We start from the raw sequence: 20,239 nt of genomic DNA on the forward strand, positions 1-20,239 counted from the left end.
TGAAACTTCATAGGTACATTGATCATGACTCGTAGATGACCCATATAGATTTTCTGGTTACTAGGTCAAAGGTCAAGGTCAAGGTGACCCGAAATAGTAAAATGGTTTACAGATGATAACTCAAGAACGCTTATGCCTAGGATCATAAAACTTCATAGGTATTGATCATGACTAGAAGATGACCCCTATTGATTTTCAGGTCACTAGGTTAAAGGTCAAAATCATGGTGACCTGAAATAGTAAAATGGTTTCTGGATGATAACTCAAGAACTCTTATGCCTAGGATCATGAAACTGCATAGGTACTACAATCATGACTCGCAAATGACCCCTATTGATTTTCAGGTCACTAGGTCAAAGGTCAAGGTCACGGTTACCTGAAATAGTAAAATGGTTTATGGATGATAACTCAAGAACGCTTATGCCTAGGTTCATGAAACTTCATAGGTATATTGATCACGACTTGCAGATGACCCCTATTGATTATCAGGTCACTAGGTCAAAGGTCTAGGTCACAGTGCCAAAAAACGTATTCACACAAAGGCTGTCAAGGTTACGGTGACTCAACTTAGAAAAATGGTTTCCGGATGATAACTCAAGAATGCTTAGGCCTAGGATCATGAAACTTCATAGGTAAATTGATCATTACTCGCAGATGAAATAATGATGAAACTTGACCAGGATGTTTGTCTAGACAATATCTAGGTCAAGTTTGACATTTGGTAAAGATTGAATGAACCAACTCCTCTCAGGTGAGCGAACTAGGGCCATCTTGGCCCTCTTGTTTATATTTTATATTGTCTGCCAAATTTGATTGATACCTTGTTGGAGCTTGAAATTTTGACATGGAAATTGTTTATTTTCGTTTTGTAATATTTGTAAGATATTTTCTGTATCATGAAGGCTTTTATCATTTGTATAAAAATGAAATTGAATTGTGTTAGATGAATAATGATGCTGTTTTTGTGAACATTAATAAATTCCAGCCTGTTTAAGAGTTGATAGAAATGAAACAAACATATCCAAAACCAATTATGTTAAAATAAGTCCAATTATGGATACCCATCATGTTCAAGTAGGGTATAACATGTTGTGGTTAATAGAATGTGTTTACTCATCATTACACAGTACAATCCTGCTGAGAATGGTTTCAGTGAATTTCTAGCATCAACAATACATTTTTGACAATGGAAAGGCAGTATAATATTATGCAAGAAATTCCAGTATTTTGAAATGTAAAACCGTAGTAAAGAACATTGGTATTTGCATATGCTAATTTTTTATTTTATTTGCATACACTAAAAGAACATTAGTATTTGCAGACACTAAAAGATCATTGTTATTTGCATACACTAAAAGAACATGGTTATTTGCATACACTGAAAGAACATTGTTATTTGCATGCACTAAAAGAACATGGTTATTTGCATACACTGAAAGAACATTGTTGTTTGCATACACTAAAAGAACATGGTTATTTGCATACACTGAAAGAACATTGTTTTTTGCATACACTGAAAGAACATTGTTATTTGCATAAACTTACATCTAAAAAACAACAGGAACTTCAGGTGGTTCAGCCAGAATACATTTTTTAAAGGTCAGCAAAAAAGAAACAACTTTATTTTACGTTTTTGGCATCATTAACGCAAGAATGTATATTCATTTCTTCATTTTAAAAATTGATTGATTACTCAATTATTTGTTTATCTTTATGGTCTACTTCTAGCACTAAACAATGTTGCAAATTGTTTGCATTTTAAGAATTTTTTTATTGATTTTTTAACTGGTTCTTGAACTATGACTTATAATAGAATTTTTTTTGCGTGTATCTTTCAGGTACATTTCTAGCGTGGAGGAAATGGAGTTTATATTGAGGAATCGTCGAGAAGCCGAAAACGTTGGTCCACCTGATTTGGTCACCCCGGCTTCAACCATGGTGAACGGTTCCACAACTGCGGCCAACCTAGCGACCACCACCGAGGCAAAAACGGGAATACACAAAATTGAGGCGGAAGTATTGGCACAGATTCATAAATGTAGGTGAACATTTTGCAAACGTTGGACTGGTGCGTAATTATAGTATAGCGTCAATAAATGTTTAATAGATAAAATAATTTCTAGTTGAATCCTGAAAATGTGTATGAATATTTAAACATGCTAACATACCCATATATTTACTGTACTTGATGTGGGAGCACAATAATTCCACATCAGCATGATATATTTTTAGGACAAATAGCATTTTCTTACCACAATAGCACAAATACTATTTGTGAACATGATTTGAATTATTTCGCGGCAGAAAAATGTGGTTTTTTGTATAAAACATTATGATCATGTATACAATTAATGCAAGGAACATTTATATTATCTTTATTCCCAAATTCAAAGAATGATACTATCAGTTGATAAAACAAAAATGCCCCTGCCTATAATGCAACATTTAATTTTAATTTTCCAAAGAAATGTTATAGAATGGGATAGCCATGACTCATCCCTTCACCCCTTATAAACGCATTTTGACGCATTTGAAGTCCTTTAGAAAATTTAATTAAATTTAAGTCCTTTCTTAATATATATTAAAGTTCGAAAGGCTTCATTTCCAACCCTAAGATAATGATGAGTAGCAAACAGCATAAAACCTGTACAGCCTGGGAGTTACTCGCTGGCTGTTCTGGTTTTATGCTGGTTGCAAAAGCCATTTTCACTTTGCTTCTGATGGGGAAAGGGTTATTAAGGATGTAGGTAAAAGTAAATGAACAAATGTCTTTTTGATTATGTACATTCATTTATTAATTGCACAAGAAGTAATAATGAATGAATATACATTTATTTATGAATAAACACAATTTCTTGGATTTCTAGACATGTATATATGAATTAATTAACAGTGTACTAATTGACAAGGAGACAATTATTTGTTAATTGATAAACATTAACTTATGGCTTAAGAGACATCCATGAATTTATAAAACTTTATTGTCATCCTTAGAAACGTTGGAATTACTTAGTTGGAAAAGTTGATGCACTTTGAATTTGGTTTCAGTCACATAAATATTCTCAATCGATTTTATAGCTAATAATTATGATTATATCAGTCGCTTTCTAAGAAAACTGGGCTTAATGCATGTGCCTAAAGTAATGTCCCAGATTAGCCTGTGCAGTTCGCACAGGCTTATCAGGGACGACACTTTCCGCTTGTAAGATATTTTTAGTTTCAAGGAAGTCCCTCATTACCAAAAATCAAGTTTAGGCGGAAAGCTTGTCCCTGATTAGCCTGTGCAGACTGCACAGGCTAATCTGGGAAGACACTTTATGCACATGCATTAAGCACAGTTTTCTCAGAACAAGGCTCATTTATATGTTGTTAATGTTTATTGAATATTGGTATGATCATCCTAGATTGATGTTATAGGGCACACCTGTTGATCAGTTATTGTTGTATATTCCATAAGTGATGTCATGAGCAACCAATAGTCCCAAGGTGTGTTATGGAAGCATATGGAAACACCCAACAAACAAACATACAGATATACAAGTTACTTACAAACAACCAATCAAGAGTTGGAGAAAGATCACATCATTCAAATGTATTATTTATAAATTTGCCTCCTTCGTATATTATGCTACTTACAATAATTTAAAATTTAAGAATTCAAGATCAATTACTGCACTTATATATTGAAATCTGTTACGCTTAACAGATCTAATCCAGCTCCTATTCTTTATATATGATATGAATTTTAAACATGTTACTAGTGCAATAGTTAAATATGTTTTTATGCCCCCATCTGTCTGTCCGTCTGTCTTTCCGTCACACTTTTGCGTTTAAGTTTCAAAAAATGCTCATAACTTCTCTGTCGCTTCAAATGAACCTTCATATTTGGTATGCATGTGTATATGGACAAGGCCTTTCAATGCGCACACAAAAATTGACCCCTTAAACCTTGACCTTGAACTTAGGGTCCACGTTTAGGTTTCGAAATATGCGTTTAGGTTTCGAAAAAAGCGTTTTTTGGGGGCATATGTCTTCCGATGGAGACAGCTCTTCTTGTATTCTATAGTTTATAGTAGTTTACGTTTCAAGGTTTGGTTACATCTCTTTAAACACAGTTGGCTCCTTCTTACCTAGTCTTGATGATTTAGTCATTGATGGAGGTCATTTTATTTGTCTGTATTTTGATTGGATGGCATTTTTTACACCATGACCAATCAAGAGTTGAGGACAACATATTAAAATCAGATTTGGTTGAGCTGACAAGGTACTAGCACCAAGGGCACAACTTGGAAAAAAATGTTTTAAAAAACATTAACATTCATATTCATTCATGTTCAAAAGGTATTTTGAAATATCAACACTATTCAGCTGAAATTGTGTGAAGACAACTTTTGGAATTATTTCACTGTTTTGATGCTTAAGATAAACTGCAGGTCACAAAATTCATAAATGGAGCAAAGTCAAGTACTTTGTGTTTGTTTTCTCCAAAGGTAACTACATTTCTTCCACATTCATGCATATTTTCTTAGTTCTGTATAAGCCAGTCACATTATTTTGACACGTTTTTCTCGCTTTCACCGCTCCTACGAAATTGATTTTTACTGTAATACTCTCAGAGTTGTCAAGGCACGGCGATTTAATCTAAGATTGTGTGAAATTATATTGGTGGGTGTCGGTGTGATATTGGATGAAATATCTGTACAAAATTTACGTAGATTTCATTCCCTGAAGTCTGTTTATTGTAAGTCTTCTGGGATAGGAAAAAGTCCTGATGGAGTCGCATTGTTTCCTGCACGTTTAAATTAATAATGCATAATGATGTCTTTTAATGCCCTCAAATCTGTTTATTGCAAGTCATTTGGGATAGGTCAAAGTCCTGATGGAATCAAATTATTTCTGCATGTTTAAATTAATACTGCTTAATCCTGTTTATCACTTTAACCTTATTTGATTCCTTCGATTTTTAATTTGGTTAGCTTTAAAAATGAGGTTGTAATAGCTTATAAAATAGACACGAAGCTAAACATGGGTCTTCCCCTCCCTCCCCCCTCACTTTTTACTCTTTTAGCATAGCAATTATCACTTAAAAGGGCACAATGAAATGTTGCTTCAGATCAGATTTGTTGTGCAAATGGGAGGTATCCCTATGAGTGTGTATACCAATGCCACTTGACCATTTTTTCTGTTTGATGAAATACCGGCAAATGTATTTATATGTCAGCCATAATAAACAGCGGCGTATATTGGTTTGCTCATGTTGGTTGTTCAATTAGTTTGTTGGTAGACCACTTTTGTTTTTGTCTTTTACGTCCAACAGTTGTCATAAAATCTTTACAAAATATCATGAAAATATCACCCATAAGCAGTTTCTCTCTATATTTATATCAGACCATTTCTCTATATATTTGTCAGTCCAACAATATTCATGATATTCACCAAACTTGATAAATGTATTTGAGGTATAAAACAAGTTTAATAGTGAATCCAATGGCCTTAGAAACTCAAGAGTTCTGTCCCCTTATTGACCAAATTGGCATTAACAACAGCTGCACCCTGCATTTAAGTTCCAAACTGTTTTAATTTGATCTACATCTACCTTGAATTCCACTGACCAATATCGCAGTTAAATAACAACCATCCTATATATATATATATATATATATATATATATATATATATATATATATATATATATATATATATATATATATATATATATATATATGGGCCGTGCTCTGTGAAAAGGGGGTTTAATGCATGTGCATAAAGTGTCATCCCAGATTAGCCTGTGCGTACTACATAGGCTTATCACGGACGACACTGTCCACTGTTATGATATTTTTCGTTTCAAAAAAGTCTCTTCGTGGCAAAAAATCTAGTTGAGGCGGAAAGTGCCGTCCCAGATTAGCCTGTGCGGACTGCACAGGCTAATCTGGGATGACACTTTATGCACAAGCATTATACCCCTTTTCACATAGCACATACCATATATATTTATGTTTGCCTTTCAGTACCGGTGTGGGCATTGATAGCAATATGTGCGGGTGCGCTGCTCATCCTGGTGTGCTGCACGTACTGTATATGCAAGCGATGCTGCTGCAAGAAGCGCAAGAAGAAGGAGGGGAAGAAGGGCCTTAAAGGCATCGTGGGGCTGGAGGACGTGAAGATACTCGGACATTCTATGAAGGAGAAGGTACCAGTGAATGAAAGAAACTTTGGCACATTAGTTCAAGAACTGAATATATCCGTTCATATGTTGTATATTGTTGAAGTAAACCTCAGTTGTGTAAACCAGGCTTGTTCAACTAAATCTTACGTTCAAAGTCTTTTTTGAGACATGATGAAATAATCCCACAAATTTAAGATCCACCAAAAATGATTGTTTTTATGAATCCATGAATGAAATTTAACATATTTAAAATGCAAAGACCAACAAAAATTGAAGAGCAGTCTGTGTTCTTCATTGACAAAAAGTATGAAATACAAGAGGATCTTTCTACCGGTTTAAAAAATCAAAGGGCGTATTGACGCTATAAACATTTTCAAATCGCCAACATCAATCATCACTCATTTTCAAAGTATATCTCCCAGGTAATAGAATGATTATAGACTAAAGTGCTGTATGTTAATTAAAAAATGTCTTTGTGCTTTCTATTCAGGTTCAGCCTGATTTAGAAGAGCTGGAGGTGAATATGGAGGACAATGAGGACGCAGAGAGCACCAAGTCCGAGGTGAAACTGGGAAAGCTGCAGTTCTCCATGGACTATGACTTCCAGAAAGGGGAGGTAAGTTGGAGGTGAAATTGGGAAAGCTGCAGTTCTCCATGGAATATGACTTCCAGAAAGGGGAGGTAAGTTGGAGGTGAAACTGGGAAAGCTGCAGTTCTCCATGGACTAGGACTTCTAGAAAGGGGAGGTAAGTTGGAGGTGAAACTGGAAAAGCTGCAGTTCTCCATGGGCTACGACTTTCAAAAAGGGGAGGTAAGTTGGAGGTGAAACTGGGAAAGCTGCAGTTCTCCATAGACTACGACTTTCAGAAAGGGGAGGTAAGTTGGAGGTGAAACTGCAAAATCTGCAGTTCTCCATGGACTATGACTTTCAGAAAGGAGAGGTTAGTTAGAGGGGAAACTGGGAATGATGCAGTTCTCCATGGACTACGACTTTCAGAAAGGAGAGGTTAATTGGAGGTGAAATTGGGAAAGCTGCAGTTTTCCATGGACTACGACTTTCAGAAAGGAGAGGTAAGATGGAGGTGAAATTGGGTAAGCTGGAGTTCTCCATGTACTTCGACTTTCAGAAAGGGGAGGTATGTCTGAGCTGAAATTGGGAAAGCTGCAGTTAATCATGTACTACGACTTTCAGAAAGGGGAGCTAAGTCCGAGGTGAATTTGGGAAAGCTGCAGTTCTCCATTACTTCAAGAAAGGGGAGGTAAGTTAGAGGTAAAACTGGGAGTGATGCTGTTCTCCATGGACTACGACTTTCAGAAGGGGAGGTAAGTTAGAAGTGTAACTGGGAATGCTGCAGTTCTCCATGGACTATAACTTTCAGAAAGGGGAGGTAAATCTAAGGTGAAACTTGGAAAGCTGCAGTTCTATATGCACTACAACTTCCAAAAGGGGGAGGTAAGTCTTAGAGGAAACTGGGAAAGCTGCCATTCCTGATGGACCATGACTTTCAGAAAAGGGAAATTAGTCTGAGGAGAATCGGGGAAAACTGCAGTTCTCCATGCACTATGACGTCAAGAACGGGGAGGTATGTCTTAGGTGAAACTGTGAAGGCTACAGTTCTCTATGGACTAGAAAGTTATAAATTAAAATATTGAATTCGTGTAGACTGTCGATATAGTATCCTAGAATGTGTTTACGTGTTTGTGTTGGTTATATCATTGTGCCTGGGGGAATTTGGTCTGTAAAAAACGTACATGCTAATTTTCCTTTGCCCTCCTATATGTCTTGAGTGTTCTTTAACCCAGAACGTTGCTACCACACTAATATATGTCTTGAAAACACTCATAGACTTCAAAATAAAAATTGAACAATTTGTGCTGGTAAACTTAGTTCAACTATTGATATTTATTCTGTAACAATTCTGTTAAAAGACATTTATGAATTCCTAGAGAAAAGCTCATTAACAACAACAAGTTAATAATGTGTTTGATCAAAATCAGCAAAACATTAATTGCATGTGGCAAAAAAGATTGATGTGGGGAAGGAATTAACCCTTTACCACTTAGAAACCTACTTTGCCACGTGTGTAGTCCCTAAGAAAGTTCAATTTAAGACCTTTCTTACTTGATTCAAATTTTAAAGGCTTCATTTCCAACCCTTAGATATACTGATGAGCAGCAAACAGCATAAAACCTGAACAGACTGCAAGTTACTCGCAGGCTGTTCTGGTTTAATGCTGTTTGCAAAAGCCACTTTCACTTTGCTTTTTATGTGGGAAAGGGATAGACAAAGTGCAACTTCAGCAGCCCCAGCAGGAGAGACATGGTATTATAGTACGTGGTTGTTTATTGATGGCAAGTGATCAATAAGGAACAGTCCAAGACAGCACAAAAACCACTTGAAAGCAACATGCAGCAAACTCTATTGATTTAACCCTTTCCCATCAGTAGCAAAGTGAAAATGGCAAAGGCATGGCCAAACAAAAAGCATGCGACAAACAATACAACTTACGCCCGAAAAGTGTCAAATGGCAGCAGCTCAAGATCGACCAACAGAACACAATCAATAAAATAGGGGCGATAACTCTGGACCCGGACATTAAACACTCTCTTTCTATAGATACACTGTAGAACCCAATGTGTATTTTCCCTTTAGAAAGTATGTTTTTGTGATATCACATGTAGCTGTGTTTTTGTAAGTTAAATGTAATTTGTAACACACACAAATACACACACACCACACAGACGCATGCTACCATATAGACGCACGCATGTAAGTACGCAGGCACACACACGCGCGCATGCATCCGTACACTTACACAAACACACATTTACTTGGCGCACGAACCATTACCTATAGACAGCTATAAATTTTTGTCACAAACTAATAATCACATTCTTAACAACCATCGGATATCATAAAACACGTACCTATTAAACTTGTTAAGATTTATTCATATCCCAAAAAACTGCGTGCAATTTACTGTATAACTTAATTTATCTATTTGAAATGGGAATTGTGTATATATTCGTATGTTGTTACCTCATTCAAAACATTGCCATAAAATTTAAAAATATACACATTTCCGCAATGAACGTACCGCTTAGAAAAAGCAAACCCACTTAAGAGGGAGTATACTTTATATATGTAAACAGGGTAGTGTTTGTTTCCCGATCCTTTCAGTAAGGTATTTTTGATGATAAATGTTATGATAATAGAAATATTTAGTGTTTTTTTTCCAATAATTGAACAGCCAGTGATCTACTAATATTAAACATTTTATAAAGTGTTTTTTATAGAATTTTGGAATAGTTAGTATTTTATATAAAAATGAACCCTCACACCTGTTACATGTCTAAATGAAATATTTTCTTGATATGTACATGAACATTGTCTGTACGGTTTATTTGGATTTCTGTTCTCAAGAACTGTGATTCGTTTATGGAAAGTACATGATTATTGTTTGTATGGTATATTTAGATTTCTATTCTCAAGAACTGTGATTCGATTATAGAAAATAATTTATATTGAATATATTTGATGCGTGTTTTCTTTTTTAAAGCAAATATTACATCTATGAATGTCCTAGTAGTAAAACGCATAATAACTGTTAAGATTTGCCTTTTCAAAGAAAAAAAAATATACGCCTGTTACTAGTATACATGTATAGTCTATTTAAACTATCTATCTTTAGAGTATCGTGCATATTTTTTTTTAATAGTACGATTACTTAAATACTGTTTATAATATAAATATTCAAATTGTAGAAATAATGCTCTAGGTGTTAATAGTTCAGCTTTTACACCATGCTACATGGCATCATTTCATTTAAACAAATTTTGTTTTCATTCTATGTTTATATGTTAATAAAATGCGAAGTCTTACTACCTAAAAAAATCAATGGCCCCATTTCTATCTTCCTATTTAACACTACCTAGAATAAAATGATTTTTATAGTTTATTTGGAAGCGGTTAAATGGGCCAATTGAAGATTCCTCACATAATTAAAAAAAAGACTGATATAGCTTCATAATTATTGATTCTATAATTTCAGATCATTCTCTTCCTGTCATGGGACCTGCCAACTATTGTACTGAATACATCCAGTACACTTACATATATATTTATTTATGTATGTTTTCTCTTTGTTTTCCATGTTGTTGTTAGTTTTCTTCAAGATACTTTTCCAGTAGTATTACTGTGCTTTATTATTATTACAGGTAAACTTTAAAGGCATGGTATACAGATGTTCACATAATTAAAAGTATTCGAACTCTTTATTTACCAAATACAACTTTCATACTGAAAGTTGAACGCTCATAACTTTGATAGTTTAGTATTAACACATCCGGTGGTTAGTCTAGTTCATCTTTTTTTCGGAACTAGATTAACTGACGGCCGGATACAGACTGATTAAAATATGAGATTTACATTCCAAACGTAGATAACTTCTAACAAGTCTCCCTTTATTTAATAAACGCGTGAGTATCCGTCAGTCGATCTAAGCACATTTCGTTTTCGTATATTTGGATCGACAAAGAGACGGATGTGAAAAAGTACCTGTGTACATCTGTTATTTTACAGCTTTACCATACAAATCATTTGTTTTTCTTATAGAGCATGATATTAACAATATTTTGTAATTACAATAGCCATATTTATTTAGTTATTATTGTAATCAACGCTTAATAATTATAACAACATACACACACGCAAAAACCAACACGCAAAAACATATACACGTACGCATGCCCATAACTCACACGCTCGCGCGCACGCAAAGTAAAACCAGCACACGCACACACTCAAACATGCACACACACATGCACGCACGCGCACACACACGTGCGGATACATACGCGATCACACACACACACACACACACACACACACACACACACATACACACACACACACACACACACACACACACACACACACACACACACACACACACACACACACACACACACACACACACACACACACACACACACACACACACACACACACACACACACACACACACACACACACACACACACACACACACACACACACACACACACACACACACACACACACACACACACACACACACACACAACACACACAGTACGTTAGTTGATCGACTCTTTTTTAATTTTGGAATATAAATCTACATCACATGGAAACCAGGATATGTACACTTGTAATGCTATATATTAGGTAGAAAACGACTTTCGCTATACAGTGATTTTTTTTTTTCTTCAAAGAGTCATCATCCATTGAACGGTGTCATATATACGTGTTTTTTTTTCAGATCACTACCTACATTTATACGATGTTGACAGAACCGTATTTAATCATCATCCCTTAACATAATATTTGTATTTTGTTTGTACATATAACATTTTGTGTTGTTTTCTTTTAATCTATGTATGTCTGTTTAGAAGAAAAATCTTCTTACATATGATAATGTTTAGCAAAACACAATGTTTTTCTTTATGAAATAGCTATTTTTGTAACTTGGATGGTGAATTGTTGTGTACAGTGTACTTATCTGACCTTTATTTCTATTTCACTAAAATATCTTTTGAAGAAGAGACAAAAACACTGTCTTTATAATTTAATGCCACCTATTTTTGTCAATGAATGATATAAATATTGCGTCGTTGAACTGTCGCGGTCTATATGGGAGCAAAAACGAAAGGATAAAAAAAAAGAAAGAAAAGGACTAGCATATTCATGTTTGCTATAAAATTATTATTATTATTATTACTATAAGCTACCATATAATCTACGGTGTTATACATATATACTTTTTGTATCTCAGATCACTAATTCAATTAGTTTGTGTATTTCCAGTGTAAGGAAATGCGCTGTTTATGTCTCTATTGGAGACCAGTCGTTTATTATTGTTATAATCTCATATTTATGATTATTTTTTTTTACTCCTTTTTTATGGAATATTCATCCTTTTGTATCCCTTATTTTTATACGCCCGTCTATGACGGGACGTATTATGGTATACCCCGCGTCCGTCCGTCCGTCCGTCCGTCTGTTAATGTCGTACGCTACGTCAAATATCCTTTGACAGATTTTCTTCAAATTTTAACACAATCTTAATATTGATAAACCCTGATCCCCTTTCGTTTTTGACGGAATTCTGAATTGTCGTTCCAGAGTTATGGGACTTTGTTCGTCAAAATTTCGTGATTTCATTGAATGTCCTACTGTAGCTCAAATATCCTTCGATGGATTTTTTTCAAATTTCAACACAATCTTAATATTAATAAACCCTGATCCCCTTTCGTTTTTGACGGAATTCTGATTTGTCGTTCCAGAGTTATGGGACTTTGTTCGTCAAAATTTCGTGATTTCCATGCTCATGTACTTATAAAATAAACCATGTATTCAAATACAAATAAACTGAAGTAAAAAAATGATTCAAAGGGTTATTTATTACCTTACTACTTCATTGGCGAACGACGGGCGTATCATGCGCTCATGGCGCAGCTTTTATTGTTTTCTAATTTTGTTTGTTTGTGTAGACATCTTACTTCTTATAATAGAAACCAACTGGACACGTTTTCAAATAGAAACTAACTGGACAAGCACACATACCCCTTCTCAAAAAAGTGTGTGAAATGTACGTTTTACGTACGTTTTGCGTGCGTTAAACGTGGCGGTATTGGCACTGCGTTTTTTGTGCGCTTTTTCTTACCAAGTTAGTTTTTAACAAAAACAAACAAACAAGAAAATGTGCGCTTTTTGTGGATAAATGTGCGCTTTATGTGCGCTAAACGTGTGCTTTTTATAAGTGTGTTCAATGTGCGCTTTTATGTGCGTTAAATGTGCGTTAAACGTGCGCTTTTTATATAAGTGCGTTTTTGACTACCATTTATGTGTGTAAAATGTGCGCTTTTAAGTGCGTTAAATGTGTGCTTTTTGTGAGTTAAATGTGCGCTTTTTTTATTTAAAAAGCGCACATTTAACTCACAAAAAGCGCAGTTATAAACCACATAAAAGCGCACATGTGTGTTAAAGTGCGTTTTTATGTGCGTTAAATGTGCGTTAAACGTGCGCTTTTTATAAGTGCGTTTTTGACTGCCATTTATGTGTGTAAAATGTGCGCTTTTAAGTGGGTTAAATGTGCGCTTTTTGTGAGTTAAACGTGCGCTTTTTTTATTTAAAAAGCGCACATTTAACTCACGAAAAGCGCATTTATAACCCACATAAAAGCGCACATGTGTGTTAAATGTGCGCTTTTATGTGCGTTAAATGTGCGCTTTTTAAATTAAAAAAAGCGCACATTTAACTCACAAAAAGCGCACATTTAACGCACGTTAAGCGCAGTTATAACCCACACAAAACGAACAATTTACGCAAATGAATGGCAGCAAAAAACGCACTCACAAAAAGCACACATGTGCGTTAAAGGTGCATCTTTTGCCTTAACAGTTGATTCAATTATATGCTGTTAAAAGTTTTTTTTAATTCAGATATGCAATAAAAACCAATAATTATATAAACATATATATTTGTGTATTTTAATAATTACAAGATAATTCACTTTTATACTTTAATGTACACCAACATTTTTTAACATACATGAGTAATTAAATATCAATGGCAATTTGATGAAATAAATATAAACATAATTTGATTATAAATAAACAAAAAATAATAGCATACTATAATAACATGTACAGTATATACACACGAACAGCTATATACATAAGAAAGATGCATATCAATCAAGGCCTTTCAGCATTTCTTTGAGGCAGCGGAGTGCAGCTCTCATCTTTCTCTCCAAGTCTGCCACTAGCCGGTCAAACTTCTTTGCAACAATTATACTGTCATGGCCTTTGCACGATGCGTCTCGTGCATGATCTCATTTGATCAGGTCCTGAAAGATATTTTATAATGTTAGTGTTGAATATTGCTGTTATGGTAATCTTGTTGCTATAAAAATTATAAATTTAAATCAAAACTAGTTTGTTTGCTTGTTGTTTTTGGTTGTTTATTTTGCAATTTTAATCCCCTGATCACATGTGACTTAACGCTTTTCATAAATAAATACGTTTGATAGCAAATACTGTTCGAAAATGTACCAAGATACGTGGTCTCATTTTGCTGTGTGGACTGGTCGGAAGTGTGACACCTTTAAAATGCAATAACCAGTACCCTGTATAGTTTTACCTCTAAACAAATCCAGCTTTTCTTGGTCAAGGAGAGGGCGCGGTTTTCCCACTCCTGTTCTCCTCATGTCGGCCAGCTTGTGCAGGGTAAAACCTGGTATTCAAGTCCATACATCAGGTAGTCTCTTTTTTGCTCCCTTTTTTGGCAGGCGATGCGATGATGCACATTCTTTCCATGGGGTTTAACCTATAAATTAAAAAGTTCTCATTTAATATGGGGGAAAAATCTGTTCATTAATGACCAAAAATAGGTATAAATAACTTTAAGATGACAATAACCATAAAATACAGCCATAATAATTCAAATGGTGTTGTTTTTCTTTAAAATTGCATTACGTTTACTCATCCATTTACATTTCCCAGTGACAATACATAAATATGATAATGATCATTACTAATTCAATAAACTAAATAAAAAAGGGATGCAGAATTAAAAATACGAACCTGTTACAACAGACTGTTCTTCAGTATTCCAAAAATACAGGCAGTTGTTGAACTTGACCATATCACTTTATATGTCTTTAACCACCCACTTTTAATCTCCTTTATTGTTGATTTACACATTGTAGTAAATACACATTTTTTTCATCACACAATACTTCATGCTGAAAGTATTTCAAGACATTTTACACTAAAATAATAAGTCTTAATTCTAGCTTAAAGTCAGTTGCTGATGCTGCTTGTTTTCAAAAAATAACTTCCTATCTGTGGTTCTCAAATAGATGGTGCCTGAACAAATCAAAAGTATATCAACACCCCTTAGTTAGGCTTAGATGGAGGACTGATAGGGACTGGCTATTCTCTTATCTGATACCATGCTGTGTCTAAGCCAAAAATTGCATAATTTGAGAAATACTGATAAGGCAGTCATTTCAACACCAAAATATTTATTGAATAATACACAGCACCCTTAACACATTATATTTAATTGTAAATATTTAAATATAAAATGCTGAATGGTTTTAGCAAATAATATTAATAGTATAAATATTATTTTAACTGCCTTTTAAAATGTATGTTTATGGTCAATGTGGTAGACATTAATTGTATTAGGGTATAAATATCAGTATAAGAAAGTTCAAATACTTATTTATGTTGAGGAAATATAATTGATACTATCAAACCCACATAATACTTTTGACACTTTCAATATTTTTAATTAGTTACACACAGTCTGATTTAGGTGGAAATTTTTAGAAATGTTTGAGATTAAAACGTAAGCAATAGGGTATGCATTGAAATTGTATGATAAAGTATGTAAACATTAAACAGGTTAATATGGACAACCAGTAATTATTCAAACTGCCCCTTATATTATTACAGGTTACTGAGATATATGTCTATGTTTAATCATTTGATGTAAATAAATTGTTAGAGCCTGCAACAATTTTGTTTCTTGTTCAATTTCTGTACAACATTTGCTAAACGGTTGTTAAAGACGCACTTTTTAAGAAGTGTGTTAAACATGTGTCTTTTTAGATACATCCTTTTAAAACAGATCATATGATAAAAACGCACTTATGAAATAAAAGACTAACTTATGCTTAAAAAAGACGCACATCAAAATAGAAAAACGCACTTTTGTGAGAAAAAAACCCACATCTGTAAACCTTAAAACACACTTCTTAGATAAAAGACGCACTTCCTAAATAAAAGACGCACTTCTTAGATAAAAAACACACATTTTGCTCACATCTACACTCAAAAGCGCACTTACAGATGAAGAAAACACACAAAAAACGCACTTCCTAAATAAAAGACGCACTTCTTAGATAAAAAACACACATTTTGCTCACATCTACACTCAAAAGCGCACATACAGATGAAGAAAACACACAAAAAACGCACTTTTTCACTAAAATAACGCACTTGAAAAGCAAAAACGCACAAAAAGCGCACTTAAATGCACTTTTGATCACTGAAAACGCACATATTAACAAAAAACACACAATTAATGCACTTTTAAGTGCGCTAAATGTGTGTTTTGGTAAAAAGTGCGTTTTTATTTGACAAGGGACATTATCATTTACATCACCCTTTTTTAAATGATCAAGCTATGTACTTTAAATGTAAAAGGGCTAAACAGCAAAGATAAACGCATAAAAATCTTCAAATGGTTAGACGAAAAAAAATATAATGTATGCTTATTACAAGAAAGTCACTTGACACACACTTTAGCGCAAACCTTAAAAAATGAATGGGACGGGGATATCTACCTCAGTGGACAATGTACTAATAAACAAGGCATTGCCTTTCTGATAAAAAGTAACATAGGGATCACAGTTGATAACCTTAACGAAATAATAATTGGCAGACTAGCAAGTATAGATATCAAAATACATGAAACAGAACTTACATTAATCAACGTTTACGGTCCCAACATAGATGATTCCGCATTTTACGAAACATTACAATCCTTTATAATTAGTAACCAAGATAAAAATATTATAATCAGCGGTGATTTCAATACTGTCCTGAACCCATTATTAGATAAAAAGAATGGAAACATTTATACTCATCCTAAAAATAGAAACATTTTAAATAACATAATTGAAAACTACAATATGATAGATATCTGGCGTACAGTATACCCAAACGAAAGCAAATTCACCTGGCACTCAAACACAAAACCAACAATATTTTGTAGATTAGACTATTTTTTAATATCTGAATCTCTTTGCAACATTATTGACACATGTAACATAAAACCAGGATTTATGACTGACCACTCTATAGTTGAACTTAAACTGCACAATATACAACCTGAAAGAGGCCCAGGATACTTTAAAATTAACAACAGCATCTTATTGGATACACAATATCAAACACAAATAAAACAGGAAATATTAAATACAGTTCAAAATAATAAAGATGCAAACCCAAACACCTTATGGGAAGTAATTAAAGGAAATATACGTAACACAACAATTAGATACACATCATTTAAATGTAAAGAAACACACAAACTTGAAACTGAAACCATCAAAACCATTGAAACACTTGAAAAACAATTGCATCAAACAAACACAAAGGATACCACCGACATTGAAAATGAAATAACATTAAAAAAACAAATATTAGACGGAATTTATCATACACATCTCAATGGAATAATACTAAGAGCGCGTGCACAGCATGTTGAACACAATGAAAAAAATACAAAATACTTCGCAAACATTGAAAAACGTAGAAGTGAACAAAAAACTGTACACAAAATAGTAGTCAATGGCAAAGATATAACAAACATGACTCAAATACTAGAAGAACAACGTTTATTTTTCGAAACACTCTATAAACGAAAAAATGTTGAAAATAACACCCTTTTTAAAAATACACATCACGCTTTAAACCAAGAGGAAAAACAACTGTGCGACGGATTACTTAATGAATATGAATGTGGATTAGCCCTAAAAAATATGCAAAATAACAAAAGCCCAGGATCTGATGGCATCACAATCGAATTTTATAAAATATTCTGGAATGATATAAAAACACATCTAATTAATTCACTTAACTATTCATTTAACAACGAAAACTTAACTACGCTACAAAAACAAGGTATTATATCACTCATTCCAAAACCTGGAAAAAACTTAGAATCCTTATCAAACTGGCGCCCGATTAGTTTACTAAATAATGATTATAAAATTGCAACTAAAAGTATAGCAAACAGAATAAAAAAAATATTACCATCAATCATTTCAAAATCTCAATCTGGTTTCATAAAAGGACGTTACATTGGTGAAAACGTTCGTCTTATCCAAGAATGCATAAACTATTTTAACAATTCAAACAATCCTGGTCTTATATTCTTTGCAGATTTTGAAAAGGCATTCGATTCACTCGATCATTCATTTATGTTCTCTTGCTTAGAAAATATGAACTTTGGTGAAAGTCTCATTCAATGGGTTAAACTATTCTATACCGATATTAACAGTATAATCATTAACAATGGCTTCTTTTCAAATAGTTTTAACATCGAACGAGGGGTTCGACAAGGATGTCCACTCTCATCATCGCTATTCATTATTTGCATCGAGTATCTATCACATCACATCCAATCAAATAAACACATAAAAGGCATATCACTAGATCCTGATGAAGATATCAAACAGTCCCTATTTGCTGACGATGCAACTTATTTCTTAAACGACAATTACGATTCTTTCCATAACCTAATAGAGTCACTAACCATCTACGGAATGACATCGGGTCTTAAACTAAACAAAAGTAAATGTACTGTGCTACGAGTAGGTAAATTAAAACAAAGTAATGTCGTATATAAAAAAGAAATGAAATTTAATTGGACATCCGATGAAGCCACAACGTTAGGAATTACTTTCACAAATAATGAAAAGGATACAGTTCTTAAAAACATACTACCTAAATTACAGAATTTCAAAAACTGCTTAAAATCATGGCATCACCGTAAACTTACACTAATCGGAAAAAACACAGTATTGAAAACATTTGCACTTCCTAAACTAATTTATGTATTAACAGTTCTCCCAAACCCACCAAATGATGTTATTAACGATATAAAATCAGCAATATTTAATTTCATATGGGACGGTAAGCCTGATAAAATAAAACGAACTCAGTTAATTCAATCTGTAGAAAATGGAGGTATTCAATTAACGAACATTGACTCATTCTTGAATGCAATCAAATGCAGCTGGGTTAAAAGATACCTAGATAATACCAATACGAGTAATTGGAAATTATTCTACCAGAAAATCCTAAAACAATATGGTGACTCCTTACTCTTTGAATGTAACATCAGCAATACTATCTTACATGAAATTGCAAACAAAAACATATTTCTGTCTGATGTTCTATCAGCATGGAGTGATGTCACTCATAACCTAGAAACCAAAACCAGCAGTAAAACTATTTTATGGAACAATAAAGACATAACTTCAAACAATAAGACGTTTTTCTATAAAGATTGGTTTGAACGAAGCATTAAATATGTCGACCAATTATATGACGACAGAATCAAGGATTTCTACTCTTTTGATGATATATGCTACATATACGGAATACCTTCAAATAATTTTCTGAAGTACTACACACTAATCAAAAGCATACCCATGCATATTAAATCTGAAATCAATACAAATAATACACCATGTACTCAAACAACATTCGTAGAAAACATACTTGGAAGAAAAAACAAACCGAATAAAATATTTTACACACTGCAAATTAAAAAACCTACAGAAAACTCCAAAACCCAAAATAAATGGCAAGCCCTTTTGGGAGAACATGAACTTAATTGGAAACACATATTTACCATGCCATATAAAGCAACTATTGAAAGCACACTGAGAAATTTTCAATATAAATACATTCATAGAATAATAGCTACAAATAAATATCTCTTTAAATGTAAATTATCTAACTCAAATCTGTGTGACTTCTGCGGTGAAAACATCGAAACTATAGAACATCTTTTTTGGGAGTGCAAACACATCCAGCCTATTTGGAATCAATTAGTATCTTTTCTTGAACAACAGCAACTAAACGTTAAACTATCTTTCTTAAATGTAAGTTTCGGAATTTACTCATTGAAATCAATAGACTGTAATAATATTGTGAATTTTATTCTTATATTGATGAAATATTTTATCTTTAACATGAAGTACAAAAAACAAGTACCAAATTTTAATTGTTTTGTCAATAGTCTTAAACTAAAAATCCAGATTGAGAAAGAAATAGCCCTCAGTAATGACACATTACAAATCTTTGAACAAAAATGGAATCGGATTAAATTCTTATAATGTTTGTCCACTTATATACATTTCACTCTAATGTTAGTTTATATTTCTAAAATATTTTTGTATATAATTTTTTCCATCTTATAAGATCATTGTGAATATACAACAA

General features: G+C 33.5%; 1 protein-coding gene and 1 long non-coding RNA gene across 2 annotated transcripts in view; one reads left to right on the forward strand and one right to left on the reverse strand.

Annotated features, from left to right (window-relative positions):
- The window catches only part of LOC127852766 (synaptotagmin-1-like), a 59,724-nt gene that overhangs the window by 18,497 nt on the left and 20,988 nt on the right, over window positions 1-20,239 (forward strand). The window contains exons 2-4 of the mRNA XM_052386726.1: window positions 1,839-2,038; window positions 6,012-6,193; window positions 6,660-6,785. Of these exons, the coding sequence (XP_052242686.1) occupies window positions 1,861-2,038; window positions 6,012-6,193; window positions 6,660-6,785 (486 nt within the window). The 5' untranslated portion in view covers window positions 1,839-1,860. The remainder of the gene's footprint in view (window positions 1-1,838; window positions 2,039-6,011; window positions 6,194-6,659; window positions 6,786-20,239) is intronic.
- Window positions 13,765-15,349, reverse strand: LOC127852767 (uncharacterized). The gene is made up of 3 exons (XR_008036255.1): window positions 14,795-15,349; window positions 14,352-14,537; window positions 13,765-14,058 (listed from the first exon to the last, which is right to left on the reverse strand). It is a non-coding gene; the product is annotated as an uncharacterized LOC127852767 (long non-coding RNA).

Source organism: Dreissena polymorpha, chromosome 12 (assembly GCF_020536995.1).
Source record: "Dreissena polymorpha isolate Duluth1 chromosome 12, UMN_Dpol_1.0, whole genome shotgun sequence".
Lineage (NCBI taxonomy): Eukaryota > Metazoa > Mollusca > Bivalvia > Myida > Dreissenidae > Dreissena > Dreissena polymorpha.